Here is a 26,219-nt window from a genome sequence, read left to right on the forward strand (position 1 = left end):
GTGGGACTGATCAGTGGTGACACGCGGAAAAGCAGGAGAGGAGCGGTCGGCAAGCTGCATCAGTGCCCCTTCTGTAAATATTCCGCAGTCAGGAAAGACCACATTACTAAGCACATTCGTACTCATACTGGAGAGAAACCATTCAGCTGCCCTTTTTGTACATACGGTGCTGCCTCTAAGGATAACCTCAAACTACACATTCGAACACACACCGGTGAAAAGCCTTTCAATTGCCCTTACTGCCCCTTCCGCGCTGCCAGGAAAGACAGTTTGCAGATCCACATTCGCATCCACACGGGCGAGAAGCCGTACACTTGTTCAAAATGCCCCTACCGTTCCTCTCAGAAGAATGCTTTGGTGTGTCATATGCTGAAACACGGGCCCTAATGCACCCAAAGAGTAAAGACAAGAATAACAATTCAGAAGCATGAGTTAGGTATTGTTTCTCCTGCACTTTCATTGATGGCCAAATTAAGACTTAAGCTGTTAGTGGACTATAAAGATAATATGAATAGCAACCTGAAGTAGTCACTTCACTTTTTGTTTATTGCACAAAGTATTATGTGCCAAGCATTTATTTTGTTGAAGTTATTGTGCTTTAAATTATTAATTAATCCCTTCAATTAACAAGAACCATCCTACATCCAAATTAGGTGTTTCTTGTTAATGCAATAACATTAAGAGCTGCCCTTGACGTGTCGGTGTAGTATAATGTTGCGCACTCGTAGGATTGGCATAGCCTTGCTCTACTGCAAATACATTAAGGCCTATTTTGTAGGTATAGTATTAGCATATTTTTGTATTGAAGTAAAATGTAGTGACTGCTTCTGTGTGTAGTAATAATACATTGGTAGTAAAATTTGTTGTTTTATGAAGCCCTTAAAGCTATTAATTAGTGTAGAGTAATTTGTATAGCATTCTTAAGCAAATATATGACAAGTGCAGAGTTGGTATAACTTTTCTTTCAGCCCCAAATCATGTGCAGCACTTAACAACAGGTTCCCCAAATACAAACTGAGTACTCAACTTAATAATAACATGTTGGTGCCAGACAAAGCAATCCTTAGAGATGAAAAGCTTGATAAAGGGTGTGGGATGCAAGGCTCCAGCAAGGGTTGCTGGGTAACTTGGTAGGTGGCAGGCTCTGATGAAAAAAAGGAAGTTAATCATGGGGGGAGGGAAAAAAAAATAAAAGCTAATCTGAAATTCATATTTAAGTATTAACCTCTTTGAGTACTGTTTGATAATTATTGTTATGGCAATGAGATTTCCACAAATAAGTAATGTTATCAAATGTATTCTTTATTAATATCTTAAAAATGATATGATTTTTAAAACTTTTGACATTCATTTAATTTATTTTTTTAGATAATGGCACCAACTTTTGGCAAGTAAAGACAAAAAGGTAAAGCACTGAGGTGGGATATATGATTTAAGTATTGGGTGGGTTTGCATCTGGTGATGTGTTATATTTAATTGCTAGTAATGTCAAAGTGAAGCCTGATTCTCGTGTCCTTCAGCTTGGCAGTGCCTGTTTATGATAAGGTAAAGGAGTGTGTGAGCAGTATGTTGAACATGAATGAGCTGTGCCTCCCCTACAGGTGGGGCGGGCCAATGACCCCCTGAGGCGTGTGTTGGGAGGCGCCGGGAAGGTTCACGTCACTTCCAAGAAGAAGCATCAGTGCCCTTGCTGCTTCTACACCACAAACAGTCACTCACACTTGCAGGAACATTACAGAACTCACACGGGGGAAAAACCGTTCAGCTGTTCTAGTTGTTCCTACCAGTCCACCACCAGGCGAGACCTGAGAAAGCATTTCCGTGTTCACACTGGAGAGAAGCCGTTTTCCTGCTCTGTCTGTTTGTACCGCTCAGCTAACAGCAGTGACCTCAAGAAGCACGTGCGGACCCATGACAGGCTCTTCGTTGTGTCTCCTCTCTCACCAGACGGAAAAGATGTGGACTAGATCAGCAAAGGAGGACTGTAGTGATGCACCTCAGAGTGAACCTTCATGACCTGACACCAAGCTGATTCATTTTACATTTTGTCTCATGGCAAATTTTAACTTCCATCCATTCATCTTGATGAAATTGTTTGATTAAAAAATTAGGACTGGAAACAGTTTCCTGGGAAAATATCTTAAAATTATTAGTATTCCCAAGATAATTTTATTAATTTCTCTTGTGTTTTGGTCAGTTTCCACTTCATGTTTTCATTCCTTTTTCTGTAATGTTTTACTGAAAATTTAAGGTTTGGAAGTAGTTTCCTGAAGTTCCTTATTAACATGGCTAATTCATGGCACTGCACATACAAATGAGCATCAGCTCAAAACTGCCCCCAGACAGGGCCATGTTTGATAATTTACTCTGTTATTTTCAGCCACATTTATAAGTGATTAACTCCATAATATTAATTGTGGAAGTAACTTGCCTATGCTGTTCAATTCATCAACTTTAGTTTCACACTGCAATAGTCAATAACAATGAGCCTTTTAATCAGGAGCTGCACTGCAATTAATTTCTTCTTGAAAATTTTGTAAACTCACACAGGTCATTTAGACGGATTTAGGTTCCTGCGTATGTACAAAGTGGAAGGGAATTTTCAAATACAAATATGCTGTTCATGCACCCCAGCGGACCAGTCCACCTCTGCCTCTTTGCAGCAGTTTTGTGATACTATTCAGGAAGAGAGTTCAAGGGAGAATATACAGCTGTCACTGCTGACATGTTGAGGGCTTAGTTAAAATGCTGCCTTCAGGAAGTTGCCAAATCTGGAATATTCAAAGAACTTTCATCTTAACTCTTCATAAATATATTTGAAAAGGGTGAAAATTTAGTGATCAATATATGCAACTCTGAAGCAAGTGCTGCAAGCATCGAGAATTACAGTAATATATTTGTAAGAGAATGTTTTAACCCTTTCATTGTTAAACGCTCGCAGCGAGCGGCAGCACATTTGCTGGTGGTGCTAAACGCTCGCTGCGAGCTCCAGCCGCACTCAAATCTCCCGCGTATGAGTGTGTTCCAACACTATTTTTCACAACGCAGGATTGCCAATTGAGTGGGTTCTTCACTAAATTTGATGGAGAATCATATCAGCCCAGCGCGGCAAATCTACGGACAAGTAACTGGTGGATGTTCTTGTCCGATATAGCGGCATTTTTGCATAGTTTCACCTATCACCTGACTGATTCTTTGACCAAATAGCTGTAAATTTTGCAGTTGGCAATACTACCTTGCCAGCACCTCATGGAGAGATGTCTGCAATTGCCTCAATGTGACTGACCGCCGAACACGCACTGATGTAAGTGTTCACAGGCAACACCCCCTGAGTGTGCATGTACGTACGAGGCATACATAACCAAATCCTATAGATCTTGGCCTCCTCTTTCCAATGGTGTTTTTGGTTTTTAGCCTGGGGGGATAGTCGCTTCCTCACCATGCACAATGAAAGGGTTAAAAGAGTTCTTATTCCTATTAACTGTACTTTTATTTTCATAATAAAATTACATAATATAAAAGTTTTTCAAAAATATTTTCCCTCTACCCAATGTTTATCATCTGAGAATTTATTTTGGAAAGCTTCAATAATCAAATTACTTGTGCCATTTTTTATGAAGACTTTTTACTATGAAATTTAAAAAGAAAGAACAAAATATAGGTGTATCCATATCTATTTTATCTATGTATATACATTTATCTATGTGTGTGTGTGTGTGTGTGTGTGTGTGTGTTGTGATATGCAGGAAGTAAACTAAACTCATGGGGTTAGATCTCAGTGCCTTGATCAGTTAGTGGGTTTAATTTAATTTAAGGTTTCAGACAGCACAATATCCCCATCCAGCCCATCCCACAGTTCATGGCATCTATAAGGAAAACTATTTAGTGTTTGCTCTCCCATCCTATACAAACATATCCCATCAATTCTGTTTACTCCCGTCTTTGCCTAACACCGCAATTACATTACCTCTCTTCTTTCTCTCAAGGATGGCAGCCTAAACTTTTCTCGTCTTCCTTTGCACGACTGATTTGTCCAACTGGGGACCATCTTGGGTGCTGCTCTTTATGTTCTCTTGATCTCATTTTTATCTTGGATGTGAGAACCATACTGCTGCTGCACATTCCAAATGGGGATACATTATATGAGACCATAATATGGCACAGCCTTATATGCAAGGGGTTATTAATGGTTGTCAGTCCTAAAAATGTTCCCACCTAAAATGAATGCTATGCAGCTTACCCAGCTGTTCATCCTCCCTTTCGGGCAGGTCAATATATGGGTACCTGGGGAAACCCGGGGAGGGTAAACTGTAGTAACCCAGGTGTCACACCTGCCCTATGACCCGGAGTAGTGGGTTCTTACCCACCACAAGCTCAAGGGCCAGTGATAAGAGATGAGCACCGGGGCTGTGCGCAGCTATAGTGTATGTTCCAACTTTCCCAAAGTATGTATAGCAATGCTGCCTGAAATGCCTGATCATGCTATGTGAATCATCTACTAAGCAAGGGGGTTGTTACAATATATTTAAACATTTGGATCTGAGGGTTGAACCTTGAGGTATGTGATTAATGATCCAAGGAAAAGCAAACATTACATTCCCATCTTTTATACGTGACCAAATATTTGAATGAGTATGTAGATAAGGACTTTGTTGATTGGCTGTTGGCGGGCAGGTGTCTGAAGTCTGTCACTCAGGAAACTCGTGAAGGCTCAAGCCGTGATTATACAACTATATAACAAGATTTTCAAAATTTGATATGATAAAAAAAATATAATTATTGTGAGTTACAGTAAGAAAATAACATTCAATTTTATACCATTCTTTACAAATCCTTCCTTGTCTCCTCATCTATTGCATTATATAAAATTTTGTCTTCAAGAGAATTTTATGTACAAGAACAAATGTTTTATTTTAAAATTAATTCCATAATTGTTGCAGATACTGATAAATATATACTAAGTATAAAGTGGTATTACACATTAAATGTTATTTTCTGACATACTCAATATAATTTTTTTTTTACCCTGTTTAGTTTTGAAAACTGTGTTATAGTTATATAATCACTGCTTAATCCAATGATGTAAACATAATTTTTTATCCTTGTGCAACAAATGAGGCAAGTAAAGAAATTAATATTTTTTGAAACGATGTGAGTGTGTTGGCCAGAGATGTCAGACTCTCTGCTCGCAAACAGCCAATCAGTGGCGTCCTTACCTACCCAACCAGGAGCCAGGGATCCAGCTGGAGTGAATGGACTATAATTGTGTTTAGAAATGCCAACAGAACACAAAATAACAAGTAAATAAATGTTTACCCGGCTGATGTAGTGTCAAACTCAGGATTTATACTGCTTAAGATTAAACAATAACAAGTCTAATCTCAGTCTTGTTAGAGGAATTTGTAAATGAGTATCTTGAGCTAAGGTCCCAAAAGGCCATCCTTGGGCAAATAGGTACTGGAAGCCTCCCTAAATTTTGGTGTTCAATAACACCATGTCAAAGAAGGAAATAGCTTTTATTTTCAGCAACAAACTGATCTGTAACCCCTTTGTACTTCATTCTGCCCTCCATCTGTTGCAGAGGGAGCTTATTTGAATTATGCCTTAGCCCTCCAAAGTATAAGGACTTTCTGAGAAAGTCTGTGGTGTACTGCTAACCAGGCCAAGTCTAGCACTCAGGCAACTCATTTTTACAAACAGATCTAAAAATCTTGTCTCTTCTTTACCTAATTATTCTTTTAGAGATGTAACAAGTGCACATGAGGTTGAGGGGTAGGTGGTGCAGGGTGTCAGTGCTCAGTAATAAGGCGAGCGTCCTCAACAGGTGGAAATGGATACATGCCATCAGCTGTATAGCCGAGGGGAGACCACTCAGGAGGGAGAGACTTTCGTCCCCAAGAAGGCCCATCAGTGCATCTACTGCTCTTACTCATCGAACAGTCAATACTATCTCAAAGAACACTACCGAACGCACACGGGGGAGAAGAAGTTTGCATGTCCTCACTGTGCATACAAAAGCAACAAGAAGTTTAACCTCAAAATTCATCTTCGGATACATACGGGTGAAAAGCCGTTCTCCTGCCCTCACTGCTCCTACCAGTCCAACAACAGCAGCCACATGAACCGCCACATCCGCACACATATCAGCCGAGGAGCCTTGGGGGGAGTGGCTGAAGGGCACAACTCCTGATAACTGTTGTGCGGCCTGAAAGAAAACAAGGTGTCACTTACGAGGCACAAAAACAAGAGATGAAAGCATTGATGATTGCCTTGGAAGCAAATGATCTATCATTAATATAACTTTTGAAGACCATTATTAAAAATGTAAAGCAACTGCATTTCTAGTCCACCACTTGCCTTTATCCACTCATTTGTTAATGTTCATGTTAAGCCAAGATGTTTTAATAATTATCTAGTCTACAGTGCATGATACAATAAGTTATATTCAAATATGAAAATATGTCTTTAAGAATTGTGGATTTTTAAAACTGCTTTTGTTGGCTTGAAAAGATTGAATAGTGTAATATATTTGTGTTTAGTTTTTCTGACAATACTAACTTGTGAGCAAATATCCAGTTGAAGTTTACGATGGGTGTGTATCAAATAGAGAATAAATATGAAAGAATACATGCATGTTTCTAAACCATGAATATTGAATCATATTATTTATCTATAGGAGACATATGCACTCTAGTTCATTGGTGCTGACAACCACAGTGTTCAGAGCAACACCTCCATGAGGCCCTCAGCCCTGGACAGGCAAATCACAAGTCAGTAATATCTATTAGTTGAGGATCTTCAGCTCAGGTTTCATAGGAGCTGAGGGAACCATCTCAGTCACAGCTGCAGGCTACCAGAACACTGCTGGGCAAGGCACTCAGAAACTGTTGTTACTATTGTTGTCAGAACATTTAGTGAATGGTGCTGGAAGCGATGGATGTTTGATGAGAGGTTGTCCTCCCAGAATGGAAATGCTTTTTCATGTTAAAATTCAGTCTTTGTATCAATTTCTGTGCCAGGCCTGGATCTGATTGCTGCAGACAAGCACATGTGGCTGAGTAGACAGTTGTATTTCTCATGTTTGAACATTTGGTGGTTCTAAAGAAAATTGCTATGTAACTAGCCAAGGTGTTATACTTGTCACAAGAATTAAGATGAAGGGCTGACATGCACCTCTTCCTCTCCCATTCATTCAATGGCGGATTTTTTTTTAATTATTAAGATGCACATTTCCTGCAGGTGTTGCTGAATAATGCCAGTGAAATGGCAGGCCGTGGAGGACCTGTGGCTGTTCAGGATGACCTCCCCTTCAGCAGAAAGTTGTCAAGACTGTATCAGTGCCCCGATTGTAGTTACAGGACCGTAAACCGTTGTGACCTTGTAAAGCACTGTCGAACACACACGGGACAGAAGCCGTTTTCCTGCCCCCAGTGCTCGTATCAGACTGGCGATAAGTCAAACCTTAACCAGCACCTGCGCATCCATACTGGAGAGAAACCATTCGCATGTCCCCTGTGTCCTTACCGTGCCCTCCGCAGGAGAAATGTAAAGAACCACCTCCACACACACCACTGAGTCAGTTTGTGTGTACAGTAAGTTGAAGGATCACTTTTTTGAGCTGTGCCATTGGCATCTCCATTCATGTTGATTAAGTTGTGTAAATTACGGCACAAGGATGATCCCTTTTGTTGCATTATGTGTGTACAGCGAGTCTCTCTAAGGCATCTAATTTATTTACCAAACAGCAAATAACATGTGCTAGAAATCAAAAGATATTCAAGAAACTTGTGTGAGTGAGCATGATGCTAACATGAAAGACTAAACTGGTATAAGAAAAGGCTGCACTTGTTCTAGTGAATGAGAGAACTGACAGGAAAATATTAATAGACATTCATGTGAGTGGTGACCTGACTAGTGATCAAGTTTGAAAGTCTAAGAAATGTAAAACAACAACAAAAAGTGAGGTTCTTTGAATATCTCTGAGAAACAACTGTGTGGTATTACTGTAATAGTGAGTGCATTGGTGTGATCATGAGAAATTCAGTGAACAGGTCTGTGCATAGCAGTGTGCCTTCGTGGTGTAGTGGTTAGCGTGCCTACCTATGAATCTGTGGCCTAGGTTTGATCATCCCAGCCCAGATAGTTGGTGTGCAGCTCACCCAGGTGTTTATTCTTTCAAAAAGGCTGGTTAATAAATGGGTACCTGAGGAAACCTGTGGAAGGTAAACTGTGGTAACCTAGATGTTGCACTGATCCTGTGTCCTGGGGTGATGGGTTATTTCCCACCAGAGACTGAAGGGCCAGTGTGATGGAGATGAGCACTGAGGTCACGCACAGCTTAATGTAGGCCCCCATCTCTACCTTTACTTTAGTGACACAAAGGCCTTTTGAGACAAGTATCAAACTTCAAGCAACAAAGTTTCTTCCTTTCTCTGCTCTCTACTCAAACAGAATGCACAATGCCAAGGTGAATTAATGAATTTTAACACATCATGTAATGATAAACCAGATATTATGAGGTAGCTGGTGATGAGTGAGGGGCAATGAGCGCAGCTTGGACAAAGTTTGCATTTTTTTAGGAAAACCACAAACTGAGGGAGGTCTCTGTAGTTCCCTACATGCTGTGTAGAAGTCACCCATCAGAGGAAGGTCTGGGGTCTAGTAAAGTCTGCCAGAACAAAGTTTTATAAAATTTTTGTTCACATGACTAAAAATATATATAGTTAATTTGTGCTAATGATTACAATTGAGACACACAAGACAGCACAGGCAAACATGAAATATCATACTGAATTTTGAGTTGATACAATAAAGCTCAGAACTTCTTGTTTCCAACACTTCATAGATTACTATTTTAGCATTATTGATGTTGCTGATGTTGTAATCATCAGTGATGCAGATTTTCGTTGGTGTTCTACACTCAAGAAGTTGTACTTTTCTTACTACAGGTTGAGAATCCTTTATTCAAAATTCCAAAATTGGAAAACCTCCAAAATCCAATTTTTTTTTCAACCCCCTGACTGTGGATTTCCTACAAGAAGACATCACCAAGCTACAGGAATGGAACAAAAAGTGGCTGCTACAATTCAATGAAGAAAATGTGAAGTCCTGCACCTTGAGAAGGGATATCCAGCATATCACTACCACATGGGAAACACTCCACTATCCACCACAGAGGCAGAGAAAGACCTGGGAGTATATGTTACCAGGCTACCAGTGGCCAAATCCGTGCTAATCGCAGCAGACGGGTTAATGCTGACATGATGCACTTTTTTTTCCCACCACCTGATGGGTGGGGACACGGGCTATATGGACGCTGTCAGGGTCAAGTGGGTATATCCCTTTGAGGAGGGACCACAGACCCTTGCCGGTTGACGGCTCATGAAGGGAAGGGGAGGACGCCGATCGACACCATGGTCACTCACCCATGGTTTGTAGCTCAGGTGTTGGCTGGAAATGTTCCCAGTGCCACATGAGTGAACTGAAACATTACAGAACCTCAGACACAAAGCCAGTCTTGTGTTCTGACCAACTAAATGGGTTTGAAGGGTGATATGAAATAGATTAAGATGTTTAAGTCTCCATACGTGTTCTTATATGAGCTCTCCACAAGGTAACTCAGAACCTCTTCTGCTTAGACTGAGATATAATTTTATGCAACACACCTTATATTTCCTCAAGGATAAACAGCAATTTTTGGGTACTGCTGCATGCCTTGGGAGTAGATTAGTCTACTAGTGTGTGTGTAATTCACCATGGTCTGACCACGTGATACTCATGACCATCAATCAGTACCCTCCCTGACAGAGATTGGAGCTCAGAAGTGCTGGATCTCTGGGTGCGGCTGAATCCTCACATTTACACACACCCGGGAGGTGGGACACAACCCCCGACTGACACCTGGTGCCCAGTCACTGCTGGGTGGACCTGGGGCACTGATTAAAGGAGACTGCCCATCTATCCCTACTCTGCCTAGGAAGCTAACCTGGGACCTCTCGGTTGTGAGGCAAGCCTGCTAATCATTGCACAACAGAGCTCTGTGTGTGTGTGTGTGTGTGTGTGTGTGTGTGTGTGTGTGTGTTAGACTCAAAGGAAAACCTAGCTTTATAAATGATTATGTCCCTGAGAAAAATTTCCCTAAGTAAAATTTTATTGTGTAAATCTATTATAACATGGCTTGAATTCAATTGTGTGGCAAACAGGTTACCCGAACCTGCCTGTTTTTTGTGTGTGATAACAAGGGCCGAGCGACCTCGCAAAACTCCCCCAATCATCACTAAGCATGACAAGGTGGCGCTGTGAGTGTTATAATAAGTATATCATTTTGATACAGCGGTGGAGGGAAGTATGTGCAAAGAGAAGTATAATACAGGGCCGGATCCAGACCGATGCCATAGCATTGGTCAGTCTAAGATCAACGATGCAGGCATTGGTCAGATTTTGCCGCCAAAATGCCAAAATCCAATGTATTCTCTAGCTGGTCCGCAAATTATTCTGTTAAGCAGAAATTGGATGTTTTATAGCGATGAAAAATATATTAATGGTACAGGTAGCTCTCAATTTACGTGAGTATTGTGTCCTTGAAGAGGTCGCGTAAATCAAAAACAATGTAAATCAAACAAGAGGTAGGTTTATATCGAAAAATAAATATTCACTTCATTTAGTGGAGAGAGAGAGAGAGAGAGAGAGAGAGAGAGAGAGAGAGAGAGTATCCATATCACCAAGATATCCACTCAGGCACTCGGTCTCAGCCTCACTCGTGTGAGAAAGAAATGAGGGACACCATGAGCGACTGGCTAGTATTGGTACTGGTACCGAGCAGTCTGGTACTGGTACCGTACCGTATAACTGGTACCAGTACCTGCCCACCCCTATTGTTGAGTAGCGTGGCAGCGTGGGTACTGTATTGTTGTTCAAGTGGTGCGCGGGAAGAACTGAGCTCAGCTGTGTGGCCGCGGCGCCATGTGAGTCCAATTGTGTGAGACATCTGGTGGCCACTCCATAAAATATTGCGTATAAGTGAAAAAAACGTGTAAATTAAACATTTATATGGATTTTGGACCCCGCGTTATTTAAAAAACGCGTAAACCAAACATGTGTAAATCGAGAGTTACCTGTAACACAAAATTATTTAGTATAATAAGATTTAATATTTTGAGTCCATGGTGTGTAGTACATAATAATAGTATACTCGTATTCTCTGATAATGCGTCACTAGTCAGCTACTGCCGTACATGTACAAGACAGGACACTGGGCTGGATGCGCGGGCCCTGCCACAAACCCTCAACTCATAAAGACCGTTGGCCCGGCACACAGAAACACCGCTGTCTGCTGCCTGTGTGTACGTGTGTCTTTTTCTTGTTATCCATACTCTTAAATTCTTCTGACAGGTGGCCTATGAATAACAATTCTAGTTATAATACAGCAAATAGTGTATATTCGTATAAGTAAACAAAGGCACTTTTATTCAAATACAGTTGCGGATATTTCAAGAACACTCTTCTTAAGTTCAGCAGTGCCATCTTTAACTCAAGATTTTGTAAAGAATATTTTCATTGACTCAGCTGCTAGGGCCCCAGCGGTCTGCAACCTGCGGCTCTTTCAAGAGACATGTGCGGCTCCTGCCACCTACATAAATTTGTCTAAGACTCTAAGTTATTGTAGAAAAATGAGAGAGGCGAGACGCGAGGTTTACGAGGATGATTCCTGTATGATACATGTCCACCCATGTCTACCCAAGGCAGTGCAGGCAGGCATCTCGCCCCGGCCAGCGGTCTAGTTTCACTCTTGTTCGTTGATAGTGAAGGCAGGCTTTGCGCGCGCATGATCGATAAACCGCAACAAGATTCTGACAAAATTGGCATCTGTCAGATTTGGGGTCTGGATCTGGCACAAAATATAGGTAGATTGGCTGCCTAATAAAATCAGTTTCATGAAAAATTAGGTGTGATAGCAGAGGGATGGGTGCATGTATATACAGTCATAGATCCTAGGCACAGAATCATCCTTTATCTAAAATCTTATTTGCTGATGTTATAATCATCACTACAATTATTAAACTGTTGGGGTTGCCTTCATAAACAAGTTTGCTGTGTGTAACCTATGGCTAAAGTCATGTCTTGGGACACTTCTGAAACTGTATAGATGTATACTATGAGGGAAGGCCTGGCATGTTTTCTCAAGTAAGCTTTTTTGACTCCCAGCAAATGTAGTGAGACCCAAAATTTTTCAACAGGTGTGGCTGGAATATGACACTAATATGGCTGACAAGGTAGGAGCCTCGGAGGAAGCCAAGAAGAAAATGCTGAAATGCCCCTTTTGTGACTATACTACCCAGCATTTTTGTCACTATGAAAGGCATGTCCGTGTCCATACAGGAGAGAAGCCATTTTCCTGTGAACACTGTCCCTATTCCACGGGTGATAAGTCTAACTTAATCAGACACTTGAGGACTCACAGAAGTCGGCCTCCAGCAAGGAATGCAAGGCATCGGAGGTTAAAGAGTAAACAGCCTCCCCAAGGCTTTGGGATCTGCTTGGAACCCAAACCTTAGTGGCCTTCGTCGCACATATTCACTTCTGGGACTCAAGTTAGCAAGATCCTGCTCTTCATTTGTTTCCTCACAAAAGTAGTAGCATTCAAAGGCAAAGAATGTTTACAGACCAGAAAGAATATTTACTGGTGTTTGTGTATTTATAAGTTTTGTAGCTCTTTGGAAGTTGTCTTTGTATATTCAGAGCTTGATGGGATAGTGAAAGTTCATTTCAGTTTTGATGGAAAGAAAGCCAACATCCTTTTGAAACTAAAAGTAAAAGAGTCATTGGAAACATTCTTCTTTCCCACTAGAGTAAAACACAGAATCATGTATTTATGTATTAATGTTAGTGAAAAATTTTAGTAAAATACTTTCTGGTCCTAGTTATGACTGTATAATTAAGATTGTCACATCCCATACACCCAGTCCTGAACTGAATGGCTCACATCTTCTACAGGTGTGGCAGACTTATGACACTCAAATAGCTGAGCAGCTAGGACCCCCAGGCTTTGAGAAGAGCAACTCCAACATCAGAGTGGAAAAGTATCAGTGCCCTGAGTGCAGCTACACCTGCTCAAAGCCTTCCCATTTCACAAAGCATTACCGCACCCACACTGGTGAGAAGCCGTTCTCGTGCTCCGAGTGCCCGTACCAGACCAGCGACAAGTCAAACCTAACCAAACACATTCGGATCCACTCAGGAGAAAGGCCTTTCTCTTGTTCCTATTGTTCCTTTGCCTCCAACAGGAAAGACAGACTTCTTGCTCATGAGAGAAGTCAACACTGAGTGGTCAATCTGTATCAAGTTATTTGATCAATTAAAATGGTAGTGAAATAAGTTCTGTGATACAAGTGACAACAGTAATCAGTTAACACCTCTGGTGTTTGGTAATTTAAGAAGGAACATTTTTAAATGTTAGTGTGTTCAAAGTGATTTTTTTTTTAATGTTCTATTTGACAGCATATATGGCACAGAGGCATATAAAATGCATTTCAGTTATGGCTGGCCTGTTCTTGAAAAGCTGAAGAGCATGGTTTTGATTGACATTTGTAGCCCTTCCTGCTATCTGGTCATTTTATTGCTTTGTGAAGAAGACACTGGCCCTTACCCTATAAACATTATATACAATAAAAATTGGTGCATTGTGGTAATACAAGTACTATATGGCACAGGAACTACACTGGTTCTGCTTAAAAAGTTGTCAAGAAAATAAGCATAGCACGGACAGGGATGTCATCAGAAGGGTGCGAGTTGTAGGGCAAAGTTACGGTGGTTAAAAGTTTCATCGTTCTTTTGTCACCATCATTCCACATGGTATTTTTGGTTTTGATAGTTTAGTACATAAAATTATTTAAGACATGAGGCAGTGGAAGAATATAAGGTTTTTCATAATAAAAAATATCACACCGTTATATATTGTTAGACAAAGAACAAGTACCAGTGCATTTGGTCGACACGTTTGGTGAAGCGTTGTGAGCCTGACAACATATTAATGCACACTCTTAAACACACAGAGTAATCATGGCCAACTCTACAAGTCTTGAATGATTATGTGCAGCCCATAGCGCCGGTAAGCTATCTTGAGGGGCTTGGTAGTCAGTTTGGAGAATTAGTGGTACAAAAGAGAGTGGTTGCCATGATACATGACTCTTGCTTGGCCTATGCTGTCCCCAGTGCTTGTTGTGACCAGTCGGTGACGCATAGGTTGATTAAAGAACAGAGTTTGTGAGTATTCTTTGAAAATTGCCAGCTGGTTGCATCAGGGCTCAAACCCAGGCCTCTGCGATCATCACACCAGCACACTTGCCACTCGCCCACTGCCTCCCTACTGATTTACATTTATAAGTTAGAAAACAGTTACCATTACGTTAAAGGAATCGGAGAAGCAATGCTGTAAGGTGATGCAACACCAAGCCATTGTTTCCAGGCAATCCTCAACCCTAACCATGAGCATGTAAGGTTCAGGGCAACTTTCCAAGACAAATTTAAGGGAAAACCGTGTGCTTTATATGCCGGCAAATATGATTCATGTGATTCAGAATGATTTTTTGATGCTTACACTCAACTGCCATGTGACCTGATTCTTGTACTTATTTAGTGATAAGGTTTTCAGTGTTGGTGTACCATCTGCAGCAGTGTTGTGAGACTCATGCATGTTTTCTCTTGACCCTTTCCATCTGTGACGCAGACGTCGGCGTCACAGTAGTATGGAAAGGGACAAGAGGAAATGGAAGAGGATTAATCCTCTTCTAAACCTCTCAATTCTTCTTAATACTCTTCCATTTCCTCTTAGGAGGTTTAGAAGATGATAAAGAGGAAATGGAAGAGGATTAAGAGGTTTAGAAGAGGACTAACCCTTTCCATATGGTAACGCCGTCGGACGCCGACATCGGCATCGCCGAAGTGAAGGGGTTAACCAGTCGGTCACTTCTTTTTTGATTTATGAAATTTCTGACATGTTTAGTCATTATTTATTTTTCTATTTGATTTCCATTTAGTAAGTGTCTCTCATACCTTCATTGACACTATTACACACATTAGTTTATATTATCAACCTATATTACTTCCTCTTTTCTCTCCTATCTTCCAGCCTACTCTCTACTCATTTTTGGTCTCTGTGCGCAAGGCAACGTCATCAGTATATATAGCAAGCACCTGGGGGCTCTTCTCATGCCTGATGTATTGTTACATTCATAATTATATCAAACAAGAAATTAAGGGCTTAGAGCAGACCCCTGGTGTATTCAGCAGCTAACTTCAAGCCCGTCAGTTGCTCCCAGGCGAGTTCTTTCTCTGGTCATCATATTTTTATACATTTCTCTTATCAGTCTTATGTATTTTACTGGTGCCATCAAAGTGCCAAAGTTTACCATGTGATGAATTATATGTTAAGTTTTGATTTATTCTTTAGTGATGGTTACCCTTAATACTCAATCTAAATATCATTAACACATTTTATTTTTGGGAGAAATTACACTATGGAAGGTGCGAACCAGTTTCCATAGACGACGCCCGTGTGGAACTTTATCAAAGATTTCCAGGTTCAGACAGACACAGTCCACCCGGCCTTCTCTCTCCTCTAACACATCAATTGCTCTTGTATAAAGACTTAGTAGGCTAAATGCATGATCTCCCTCCCCTGAATCCAAGCTAAGTTTTGTGAAGACACCTAACTCAAATATTTAATTTGTCTTTAATTTTAGTCTCCACAATTTGGCTATTAAACTCATTAGTAACACTTGTCTAGTTCATTGGCTCTTATTTGTTTTCTCCTTTGCATATTGGCACTAGGTTGGCACACATCCAATCAAGTGGCACTTTGCTTCCTCCCAGTGAGCTCATAACAGATATCTGTATCTTACCTACTATTATAGTTAATTCTTATACTCTTTTTATATCCAATCTGATATTCCACCAGGGTCTGGAACGTTCCTTACATCTTATTTTTCTAAAAGATTCACTTAATGTACTTCCACTTCAGTGTCACTCAGTACTCCCTTATTTCCTATCAAGTCATTCCACTGGGAAAACTTGTTAATTACATTTGTTCACAATTTTTGCCTGTTCCTTTGCCTTCTCATACACTTCTCCTTTGCTCTTCAATTTATTGATCCCTACTTTGTTTCATTTTACCATCAACATATCTGTAGAAAAGTTTGGGTTCTTTACATTTCTCTGTAATGTTTTTTCAAGAGAGGGAGAATGAACAGCTAGGTGGGCTATGTGCAGACTGCCCCGACCAGGACATTAATCCAAATCTGCTGATTCATGTCTAGGCATGCTAACCACTGAACCACAGAGCTGCAAATAAGAGCTAAAGATGAGTAAGAAAAAGACTTAAGTGCTCAAACCATAGAAATGGTCATCCAAGAGGTACTTCTAGAAACAGTGGATGAATGTGCATTCTTAGGACAACTGTTACAAACAAATCCCTCACTAGAACCGGAAATAAAGGTGTGTAAGATAGGGCTAGAGTGCTTTTGGAAAACAGTGCAGCATAATGAGGGGCTCCCAACTGTTGTGTTTGTAGCAAAGGGCTTTCACTCCACATCATGAAATATGGATCAAAGAAATGGACATTGACTAAAGAAAACTAAGAAGAGGGATGGAGAGATCAATGTTGGGTGTCAAAATAACGGTGGAAAGAACTGCAAATGAGCAAGAGAACAAACAAAATAGATGACCTTAGAAAATCAAGAAATGGCAATGGTCAGGATACATTTATGAAGGAGAGAGGACAACATATGGGTAAAAAGTGACAAATAGGAAGTAATTTATGTAACAAAAACCTAGGGAGAGGCCATTCAGCAGATGATGTGATGATTGATATACATACATGTATATTAAATGTTTACCTCAGGTTGTTTCATACATAATAAAACTTAAAACTTAAATTGTGACCTTTAAAAGATATTTCTGATAATCCTATTTTCCTGCCATTGCACTGCCCTGGCTGTGGAGTGTTGCAGGTATATTCAGCACCCTTCCTTGGTGCTGCCTGCAACGTGTCTGGTGTGGCTGCTTTGTGAATTTGGCAGCACTGGAATTGGTTTATTATCAGACATTACACCTTCAGTGATGTACCTATGCAACACACATGCCATCACAACTCAGTCAGTTTCCTTGTCAGATTAATTGATTGACACACACACACACACACACACACACACACACACACACACACAAAAAAAAAAAAAAAAATCCCAGACATTTACTACAACTCTTCTGGCTCAAGACAATATTCAATTAAATATGCTACAGTCATGGCTGAGGCCTTTTTGTAAAAAAGGTTCCTTGAGAAAAAGCCAGGTCTGCTTCTTAGCAAGGCTGAGGCTGGCCAGAGCAAGGTGCTGGATTTTTTTTTTTTTTACAGCACAGAGAGCAGCTCAAGGGCAACAAAAAAGATGTATAAAAAAACAGCATAGAATAAGTTCATTCAAACAATGAACAATAAACAAGTGTGCAGCTGCATTTGTCTTCCCTTTTCATCAACATTATTATTAGCTTTTTCAGTTCTTAAGCAGAGTGTAATGCAACAGAGCAACAGTCAGGTTAGAGTGTACTATTTACCCCTGAAGATGATGTTAAGCACAAATGTGCATAATCATCTTGTCTTCCAACCAAAAGTATCATTATTACATACATCACTGTGGGCAGCCCTCACCCCATTACAAATATTAATCATGACACTAAGTCTGATAAAAATGTAAGGCATTTGACCATCACATTCCTCATGAATTTGCTTACTTTATATTCTGAACAAGTTCCTCTAAGTCAGTAAAGGTTACTGTTCACCCAAGTCCCCCAATCCATGAGGTGTTAGACCAGGCATCACTAACCAACCAATGATGTGTGTAGCAAGCCATGTGGATGTTTGCTGCCTGACTGGCTGTGGTTCAAGGCCAGCGTGTCACATGGAACAGCAGTGTGCTATAACCTGTCTGCAAAATGTATGTAAATGTTCTCTGCCTGGGAGAAAGTTCTGTTCCTCCTCAGTTTTCTCCTTTCCTTTAAAATAAACAAAAATATCAACTAGCATGTATAAATGGTGTGAGGGATATATACAAAAGCAGAAAACACCCAAAAAGATCTGATGGCAGATTGCAACTTGTTGCTGTCACTCCCAGTGCTCAGATTGGTTCCTGTGTTGTGACGTCACGCCTGGAGTAATTTTTCAAGTTGAAGCATGGTACCCATATGATTAATAATATATAAAGGCATATGAAAACAATAAATCAGATATATGCAAAATGAAAATATATTCTTGAGGAAGGCAAAAAAATAATGATAGATACAAATGCGAGTTTGATCAGCCTTGACCCTGCCCCCAGGTGTGACATCATAATGCAAGAACCAATCAGTGAGCAGCAGGAGTGGCGGCGACAAATGAATTTTCAAAATCTACGTATTAAATCGGCTTGTAATCTGCCATCAGATCTTTTTAGGTGTTTGCCTCTACTGTATATATCCCTCACACCAATGTAGATTTATACATGCTATAGTCGGTTCACCCAAGTCTGAAGTGAGCATTATTGTGTGCCGGCAGTCTGCTGTCACACGGCGTGTCTGATTTCGTGGCTACTGTATGCTAGCCTACGCATAGTAAACAGTCATCAGTGTCAATAATATGCAGGCAGCAATGACAAATACCATCAATTGTAGTTGAATATGAGTTAAAGAATATTAGTAATGTCACAAATAGCTGTTTTGTTAATTTACAAGATTGCTGATTATGATTATTAAACAGCCTTGAAGCTGTCCACCACCAAGAAAATTAGCAGGCTTTATATTAATAAAACAGCTATTTGTGACATTACTAATATTTTCCAACTCAAAATCTACTATAATTGACGGTATTTGTCATTGCTGCCTGCATATTATTGACACTGACGACTGTTTACTATGCGTAGGCTAGCATATAGTATCCATGAAATCGGACTCGCCTTGTGACAGCAGGTTGCCAGCGCATGATAATGCTCACTTCAGACTTGGGTGAACCGACTATAGTTGATATTTTTGTTTATTTTACGGGAAAGAAGAAAACTGAGGAGGAACAGAACTTTCTCCCAGGCAGAGAGCATTTACTTACATTCTGCAGATGGGCTATAGCCACCCCCTTGTCAAGGGTGCAAACCTTGTGACAACACACACGGACAGAGATGTTCACTGCCTCCACTCTAATGTCTAAAAATATAATGGCCCTCATAACCCTGTTCATGTGTCAGTTACTTCCACTATCCTTCTGTGTAAACTCGCATATTTCTAAGCCTTGCCAAGGCCCATGCATAACATTCTGGTAATTATTCAAGTTTATTGCAAGTATCAATATTTCTAAACTAAATCCACTAATTTATGGAAAAAGGTAATGACTGATGAAGAAACACTCATCATTCAACTGAAATAGTTGATTATAATAAAATATTTAACTTTTCTTTATCAAATGCACACCAGTCCTGAACTGAATGACTCACATCTTCTACAGGTGTGGCAGACTCATGACACTCAAATACCTGAGCAGCTAGGATCCCCAGACTTGGAGAAGAGCAACTCCAACAACAGAGTGGAAAAGTATCAGTGCCGTGAGTGCTCCTACACCTGCTCTAAGTCCTCCAACATTACAAAGCATTACCGCACACACACTGGAGAGAAGCCATTCTCCTGCTCCAAGTGCTCGTACCAGACTGGTGACAAGTCAAACCTTAAGAGACACTTCAGCATCCATTTAGGGGAGAAACGTTTCTCCTGCCCATACTGTTCCTTTTGTTCTAACAAGAAACATGACCTTTATGTTCATTTAAAAACTCACACCTGAGTTACTTAGTTTGTGTCATGTCATCCTGCCACTTTGTTACAGAGAGGCAACCAAGGAGTAGTAAAAAGGGAATGTAGAGAACAAGACATATAAACTAAATAAGTTTTGTCAGGGCAGGATGGAGTACACAAACATCAGACTGTGAGAGTGGAAAGTTTTGGGAAAGATTTTTACTCGCAGTGGACTAGTGGATTTGGTAGTGATGATGTTTTGTGGTCAAAAAGATTCTGCTGAAATGGGTTGGTTGTGACACAGGTGACAAGTAACCAATGAATTCAATTGGAATTTGTCAAAGTGAAAGGTATGAGAACATTAGCATACGGTACTAACTAACTAATGGGAGCATACGCCTGGGGGCATGTTGCTTTACTCATGCTGACCAGTTTAACCCGGTAGCTGCGGGGATCATGTTTCTTAATGGTCCCTCTAAGCGAGAAAGATGAGAAAAAATCATCACTCACACAAACCATTTCATAATATATATCAAAGCATTTGTGATCAGTTTATGTATCATCTATTTTGGGGGGTTTATATCATGGCACAAATTTGGCCCGTCGCTGCTACACGATAAAGCCACAAATTTGGCCTGTCGCTGCTACCGGGTTAAAAATGCAGATTTGTGTACACTCAGGTAAAGCTTGATGCTTGCACTCAACTGACTTATGATTCAATACTTGTATTTGTTTAGTGGAACATTATTCACCATTTGGGTGACTCCTGCCATGTTGTAATATCTATTTCTTGTATTATAGATCAATGTATAGCATTTTTTTATGGTAATGGAATCAACTCGAGGGGGAAAAAAATCTTCTAAGCGCCGGTTTTGTATAGGTTAAAAGAAAAGAGAATTGAGTGGTCAAATGAGAGGGTTGATTTTGACACTCATTCAATATAAATACATTTAAATATAATTTTTATATCTGGGATTGTAGTATGTTTCCAATCATCTGTATTATGTAAAGAAAATTAAAAACAAACTTTTTTTGAAGAAGATAAATCACACTCTTGAGATTGAGCTCATGAGGAAGAGGACAATCCAGCTTAACCCGGTAGCAGTGCCGGGCTAAATTTGTGGCTTTACTGTGTAGCAGCGACGGGCCAAATTTGTGCCATGATATAAACCCCCCAAAATAGATGATACATAATCTGACCACAAATGCTTTGATATATATTATGAAATGGTTTGTGTTAGGGGTGATTTTTTTTCATTTTTCTTGCTTAGAGGGACCATTAAGAAACATGATCCCTGCTGCTACTGGGTTAAATGATTCTGTTAATTTTAAACATTTTCTTATGCTAATATATCAAAGAGTTATTTAGTGTCTTGTGATGATTGTCCATCTCCTAGAAACTAATATTGCAAGGTCAACAATATGCAGTGTTTAATTATCAAACTAGGAGGCGTGCATGATTTCACTGACTGAATAAGATGAACGTTCCCTACAGATGTGGCTGGAAAATGAGAGTCAGTTGGCTAGCAAGGTAAGGCTCAACAGTACAGAGTGGAGCTTCAACGCCAGAAAGGAGACAGAGAAATATCAGTGTCCACAGTGTGATTATGTCAGTGTCAGCCACTCAAACTATGAGCGGCATTACCGAATCCACACTGGAGAAAAACCATTTGCGTGCAGCCTTTGTTCCTACCAGGCCAGGGACAAGTCAAACCTCACCAAGCACCTCCAAGTACACACTCACGAGAAGCGATTTTCATGTTCTCACTGCACGTACAAGTCAAACAGAAATGACAGGCTTTTGTATCACATCGAAAGGCATCATAAGGAACCATTGTAAGAACAAGCTTCCTCAATCACCATGCACAAGCCACATGAGAGAAGGGTTTTTATAAGTATATCCATGTGTTCAAATCTGTGAAACTGAAATGTATATTAATGTATTTGTCTGATGTGAAAATAACATCATAAAGTCTGGTGATGTGTTGTAAAATACAAAGAATAAAGCTGGACAGCTAAGTAGACTTTTGCATGTATTTCAGTTTCATGATTCTCAGGCCGCAGCCACACAGGGAGCGAGAAAGCGAGCGAGAGTGGCAAGGCGAGTTTCTGTGGCCACACGAAAAGTGAGGCGAGGTAAGGGTTGTCATGGTAACGTGGCCCGCAGGGCAGTATAGCCTAACAAGTTACACACCCCTCGCCCCCATCCCAGTTGGCGCACAAGAGGGATGAGGTGAAATTTTTTTTAAACAGTTCCGTGCTTCACTTATTTGGGGTTTTATGAAAAATCTGTATACACTATTGTGTTCAGAAGCCTTTTCTCTATAAGATGGAATTGTTTATTTTAGTATTCATTTTATAGCTGCTGGAAATGATAGCTATATGTAATATGTGTTATAAACATTATGGAGTGATTCTTTAACTTCAACTCGTCACTATTTAATTAAGTTTCTGTTTTATTGAGTTTTCACAAACATAGTTCTGCAATCACTGCTGCATCTAACGGTGTTAACCAAAATGTCCTGCCTAATGTATGAGTTGAGTTATGGCAAATAATAAAGAAGCTTGTCTGTGATGTCACTCCTGACTGAGGGATCTCACGCGAGAAAAGTGAGAAAAGTTAATCGTCAACTCTCCTCGCTTTCTTGCCATTACCTGCTTGCTGCCAGTGTGGCCACCTGCATTGGTTATTATGTATTAAAGTTTCTCGCTCTCGCCTGCTTTCTCACTCCCTGTGTGGCCGCGGCCTTACAGAGGTGTTGCACCCTTCCTTCTTCACCCATCAGGGTATGTCCCACAATGTCAACTGCAACAATTTGCTATTCAGTGGCTTTGTAAGCTTGGAGCTCTGGAGAGAGATCTTTGGGTATCCCTGAAACCTACATTCATGCCCAACCGGGAGGCGGGATACAACCCCCGAATGACACCCTGTACTCCTTCACTGGTGGGCATAGAGGGGGCACAGATGAAGCAGACTGCCCATCCCCCTTCACTCCATCCAGTAATCGAATCCAGGACCTTTCAGCTGTGAGGTGTGCGTCCTAACCACACACCACTGCATTATGGAGCTCTGTGTGTACAATGCAATTGTTGATTTACTGGGACATGTAGTCATGGCACAGCAACTGCAATGAACCAATGTGTTGGCAGCTTTGGTATGCTTGGGGAACCACTGAGAGGCAAGGGGCGCATGATGCATACAAATCAACATGAACGGTGACTCATTACTTATGAACAATAGCCGTTGGCTAAATGGAGGAGAGAATCATGAAAACTCAGTTGGTGCACTGTGCATTGTTGTCAAAGTTCATGGCAGGCAAAGTGACAACAAGCAGACAAGCTGTTTCTTTCTGAACTGATTCAACTTTGTTCAGGAATCTTTTGAATGTGTTTGACTTTTCCTTTCTCTGTTCTCACGAATGAAAGTGCTTTGGTATAAAACTGTGCTGGTGGCCATTGTAAAGTTTGATGATAAAAACTTTGTCATGCCAATATGGAAGTATCTAGCATTGATTAACAAATTCTTACCAATGTCACTTTGTCTAAATAATAAACTGTGATAAATTGTCCAGAAATTATTTTCCTGAAAGTTGATGCTGCAAATACATTTAGTAAAATCATTCTCATATCAAATGAAAGCAAATGTTTATTGAAAGCACTAGTTAAAATAGACATGAAATTCTCCAAGGCAATTAAACTTGTCACTCTTGGCAACTTGTTACTCTTGGTTCATACTCTACAGAAGCTAGCATGTGTTTCATAAAAAAAATAATAATTATGTTGAAAATGATGATCTATTACTTATATATTTTAAGTTATCCCCATAAACATAAATGACAGTGATGAATGATTTGTCACCTCAGTACCAGACCAGCATCTCTTCACTTCACTAACACTACAACTACATTAGTACACTAACAAACAAAACACCATATACTCAGAGGAGCTTTGGAGATGGAGGTAGAGGGGAGGAAACCAGCTGGAAGGTCAAAGATGACCTGAAGACAGTGTGTGGAGGAAGACATGAGAAGGATGAACACCAGGGAGGAGAGAGTATACGATTGTCAAGAGTGGGAGAGACTCATAGCCTGTCCACCCCCATAAGGGAAAACAAGGACGTCAAACAAAGAAGAAAGGAGAAACAAAACACGGTGCCTAGAGTAACTGTAGAACAATAACACGAGAGGAGAGTCTTCCTTGGTGTGGGGGCGAACAGACAGCACTGGGTCTTGTACATGAAAGATTTGAACTTCATAAGTACATATCTAAGGAACAGCCTGCTATTTCTCAAAGAATTCAGTCCAGAGAACCTGGAGGAAAAGATGCACACTGGGAGGAACAGTGATTTTTCTAAAAATTCTCGAGCCAGAAGCTGCTGACAACAGCTGCTGCTGCTATCCCCCTAATTTATACTATGCCATCAAATATTACCTGAGCCATCTATATTAGGTTTAAGATTTTCTTATAAGTTGTATTAAAATTAAAGTTGATAAACACTGGGATAAACATTTGTTAAGCCAAAGACACCCATCAAAAAAATTCCTAATACAAAATGGATTCATGTAATAAGTCTACCCAGTGCAGCAAGCAATAAATCATGAGTGCCTTGCTAAGATCTTTATGTGTACATTTGTTACATGAGTAAATTTTTGTTCTGCCATGGCCCTCTTCCCAGTGAGTAGACTTACTGTAATGATGGATATTGTGGATGGTCTGTGTGCAACATTTGACTGAAGATGAAAACATTCCCACAGGTGGTGCTGTTAGATGAGAGTCAAAATTCAGACAGTGGAGACGACTCAGGCGCTGGGAAGACCCCTGCCGGCCGGAGGAATGTTCAGCGCTGTGCACAGTGTGGGTTCGTCTCGGTTGATAACCACGCCCATTTTCTTGAACACTGTCGCACACACGAGGGAGAAAAGCCATTCTCCTGCCACGAGTGTTCCTATCAGACTGCAGATCCCTCCCATCTAAAGCGACATCTCCGCATTCACACGGGCGAGAAGCCTTTCTCCTGCCCCCACTGTCCCTACCGCTCCATTGAGAATGCTAAAGTGAAGAGACACATGCTTACCCACAAGTAATCAGTGTCCCCTTCGTCCTCCATGCCAGCAGTAGCCAGGGTGTGGTGTCTCTGGGCCTTATCAGTTGTGTTACTTCACTTGTTTAAGATTTTGGCCAGCAGTTGCAGTGGAAGTCTGGAACAAAAAATTTAAGTAGACATTTATGTTCTATAAAGTAAGTGAATATCTGGAAAACAAAAGATACTAAAATTAACATTAATATATTCTCTATGAGTCTACATATCTTCTACAAATTGGGGCTTCTCTTTTGTTCCCATAGCCTATTGTATTTTATAGAACATTAAACATCAATCAGCAATCACCATGAACCATGTACTTAGTGTGAAATGGGAAGCCATGTACCACATTGGTCATGCACATTTTCATGCTACCTCTTTTTTTTCTTCCATCACAGTGCAGACATAAGTAAACTCCCCTTTGTTTATATATGTATATTACTTTTTTAAGGTCTATGAAATTTCATGCCATGGGTGGTTTATTCAGAATGTAACAAAACTTCATTTTCAGTGATTGGTGGGGATTTTTTTTTTTCTTTTCCGAATCTGAGTTCAGGGCAGTGCCTCCAGAGGCGTGGGTTACTTAACTGCTGTGTGTGGCTCGTCCGTAACTCTGGTGGTGCAGTGTTCCATGTAGTGCAATATGGTGGAATTTCAGGATAAAAGACAATCATATGAATGTAATCTTAATGTACACAACATGCCGACTAAATGTGTTTTGCTCAAAATAAAGTGCTTTAACAAAGACTTTGCAGACTCCACTAACATGAAAAGCTTGTCTAGAAACAGTTTCAGGAAGTCTGTCATCCCCAGGAACATTTTATGATAGACCCTTCATGCCGTGTCTCCATCCTACAAACACTTTCAAGCATGCTAATACATGGTGATGTTAAAGGTGTCACAGGAACAATAAATCGGTTACAAATTTATCACATTAGAAAATCAATGATAAACCTTTTCTGCATGTTATAAATCATGAAAAGAGGACACACAGTGTGTCGTATTCCTCTTATTGCTCTCAAAAGCTGTTATGTAAATCAATGAAGCTTATTCATGTTAAGATGGTCTTGAACTAATAAACTGGTGTAAAACATCTGGTCAGTCTGTGATTTATTTGTATATTATGAAGTTGTCTGGTTTTGTCTTGACCAGAAATAATGAGGTCTATTCCTCTCTCACCTACATGCTGAAAAGTGAATCAGTGGAAACTAATATGAAGATGGAATGCTTAGCACTGAAGAATGCTACTTGCTGAGGGAGGGTATTCGTACATTCTGTATTTAGTGTTTAACGAGAATTTATATATTGTATAAGTTTTACAGTATATATGTATGAACTA

General features: G+C 40.3%; 1 protein-coding gene and 1 long non-coding RNA gene across 15 annotated transcripts in view; one reads left to right on the forward strand and one right to left on the reverse strand.

Moving 5' to 3' along the window:
* The window catches only part of LOC126980901 (zinc finger and BTB domain-containing protein 17-like), a 59,789-nt gene that overhangs the window by 28,407 nt on the left and 5,163 nt on the right, over positions 1-26,219 (forward strand). Inside the window, exons 6-7 of one of the 14 annotated variants that reach the window (XM_050831298.1) lie at positions 7,240-7,592; positions 12,994-13,166. The exons of 2 other annotated variants lie outside the window; for them this stretch is intronic. In XM_050831298.1, coding sequence (XP_050687255.1) covers positions 7,240-7,575 — 336 coding nt within the window. In that variant the 3' untranslated portion in view covers positions 7,576-7,592; positions 12,994-13,166. 11 more of the 14 variants (XM_050831302.1, XM_050831312.1, XM_050831311.1 and 8 more) reach the window with 11 other exon arrangements.
* Positions 787-24,998, reverse strand: LOC126980905 (uncharacterized). Its single transcript, XR_007733675.1, has 3 exons — positions 24,875-24,998; positions 6,061-6,205; positions 787-1,144 (listed from the first exon to the last, which is right to left on the reverse strand). It is a non-coding gene; the product is annotated as an uncharacterized LOC126980905 (long non-coding RNA).

The sequence above is a fragment of the Eriocheir sinensis genome, chromosome 45 (genome assembly GCF_024679095.1).
Source record: "Eriocheir sinensis breed Jianghai 21 chromosome 45, ASM2467909v1, whole genome shotgun sequence".
Lineage (NCBI taxonomy): Eukaryota > Metazoa > Arthropoda > Malacostraca > Decapoda > Varunidae > Eriocheir > Eriocheir sinensis.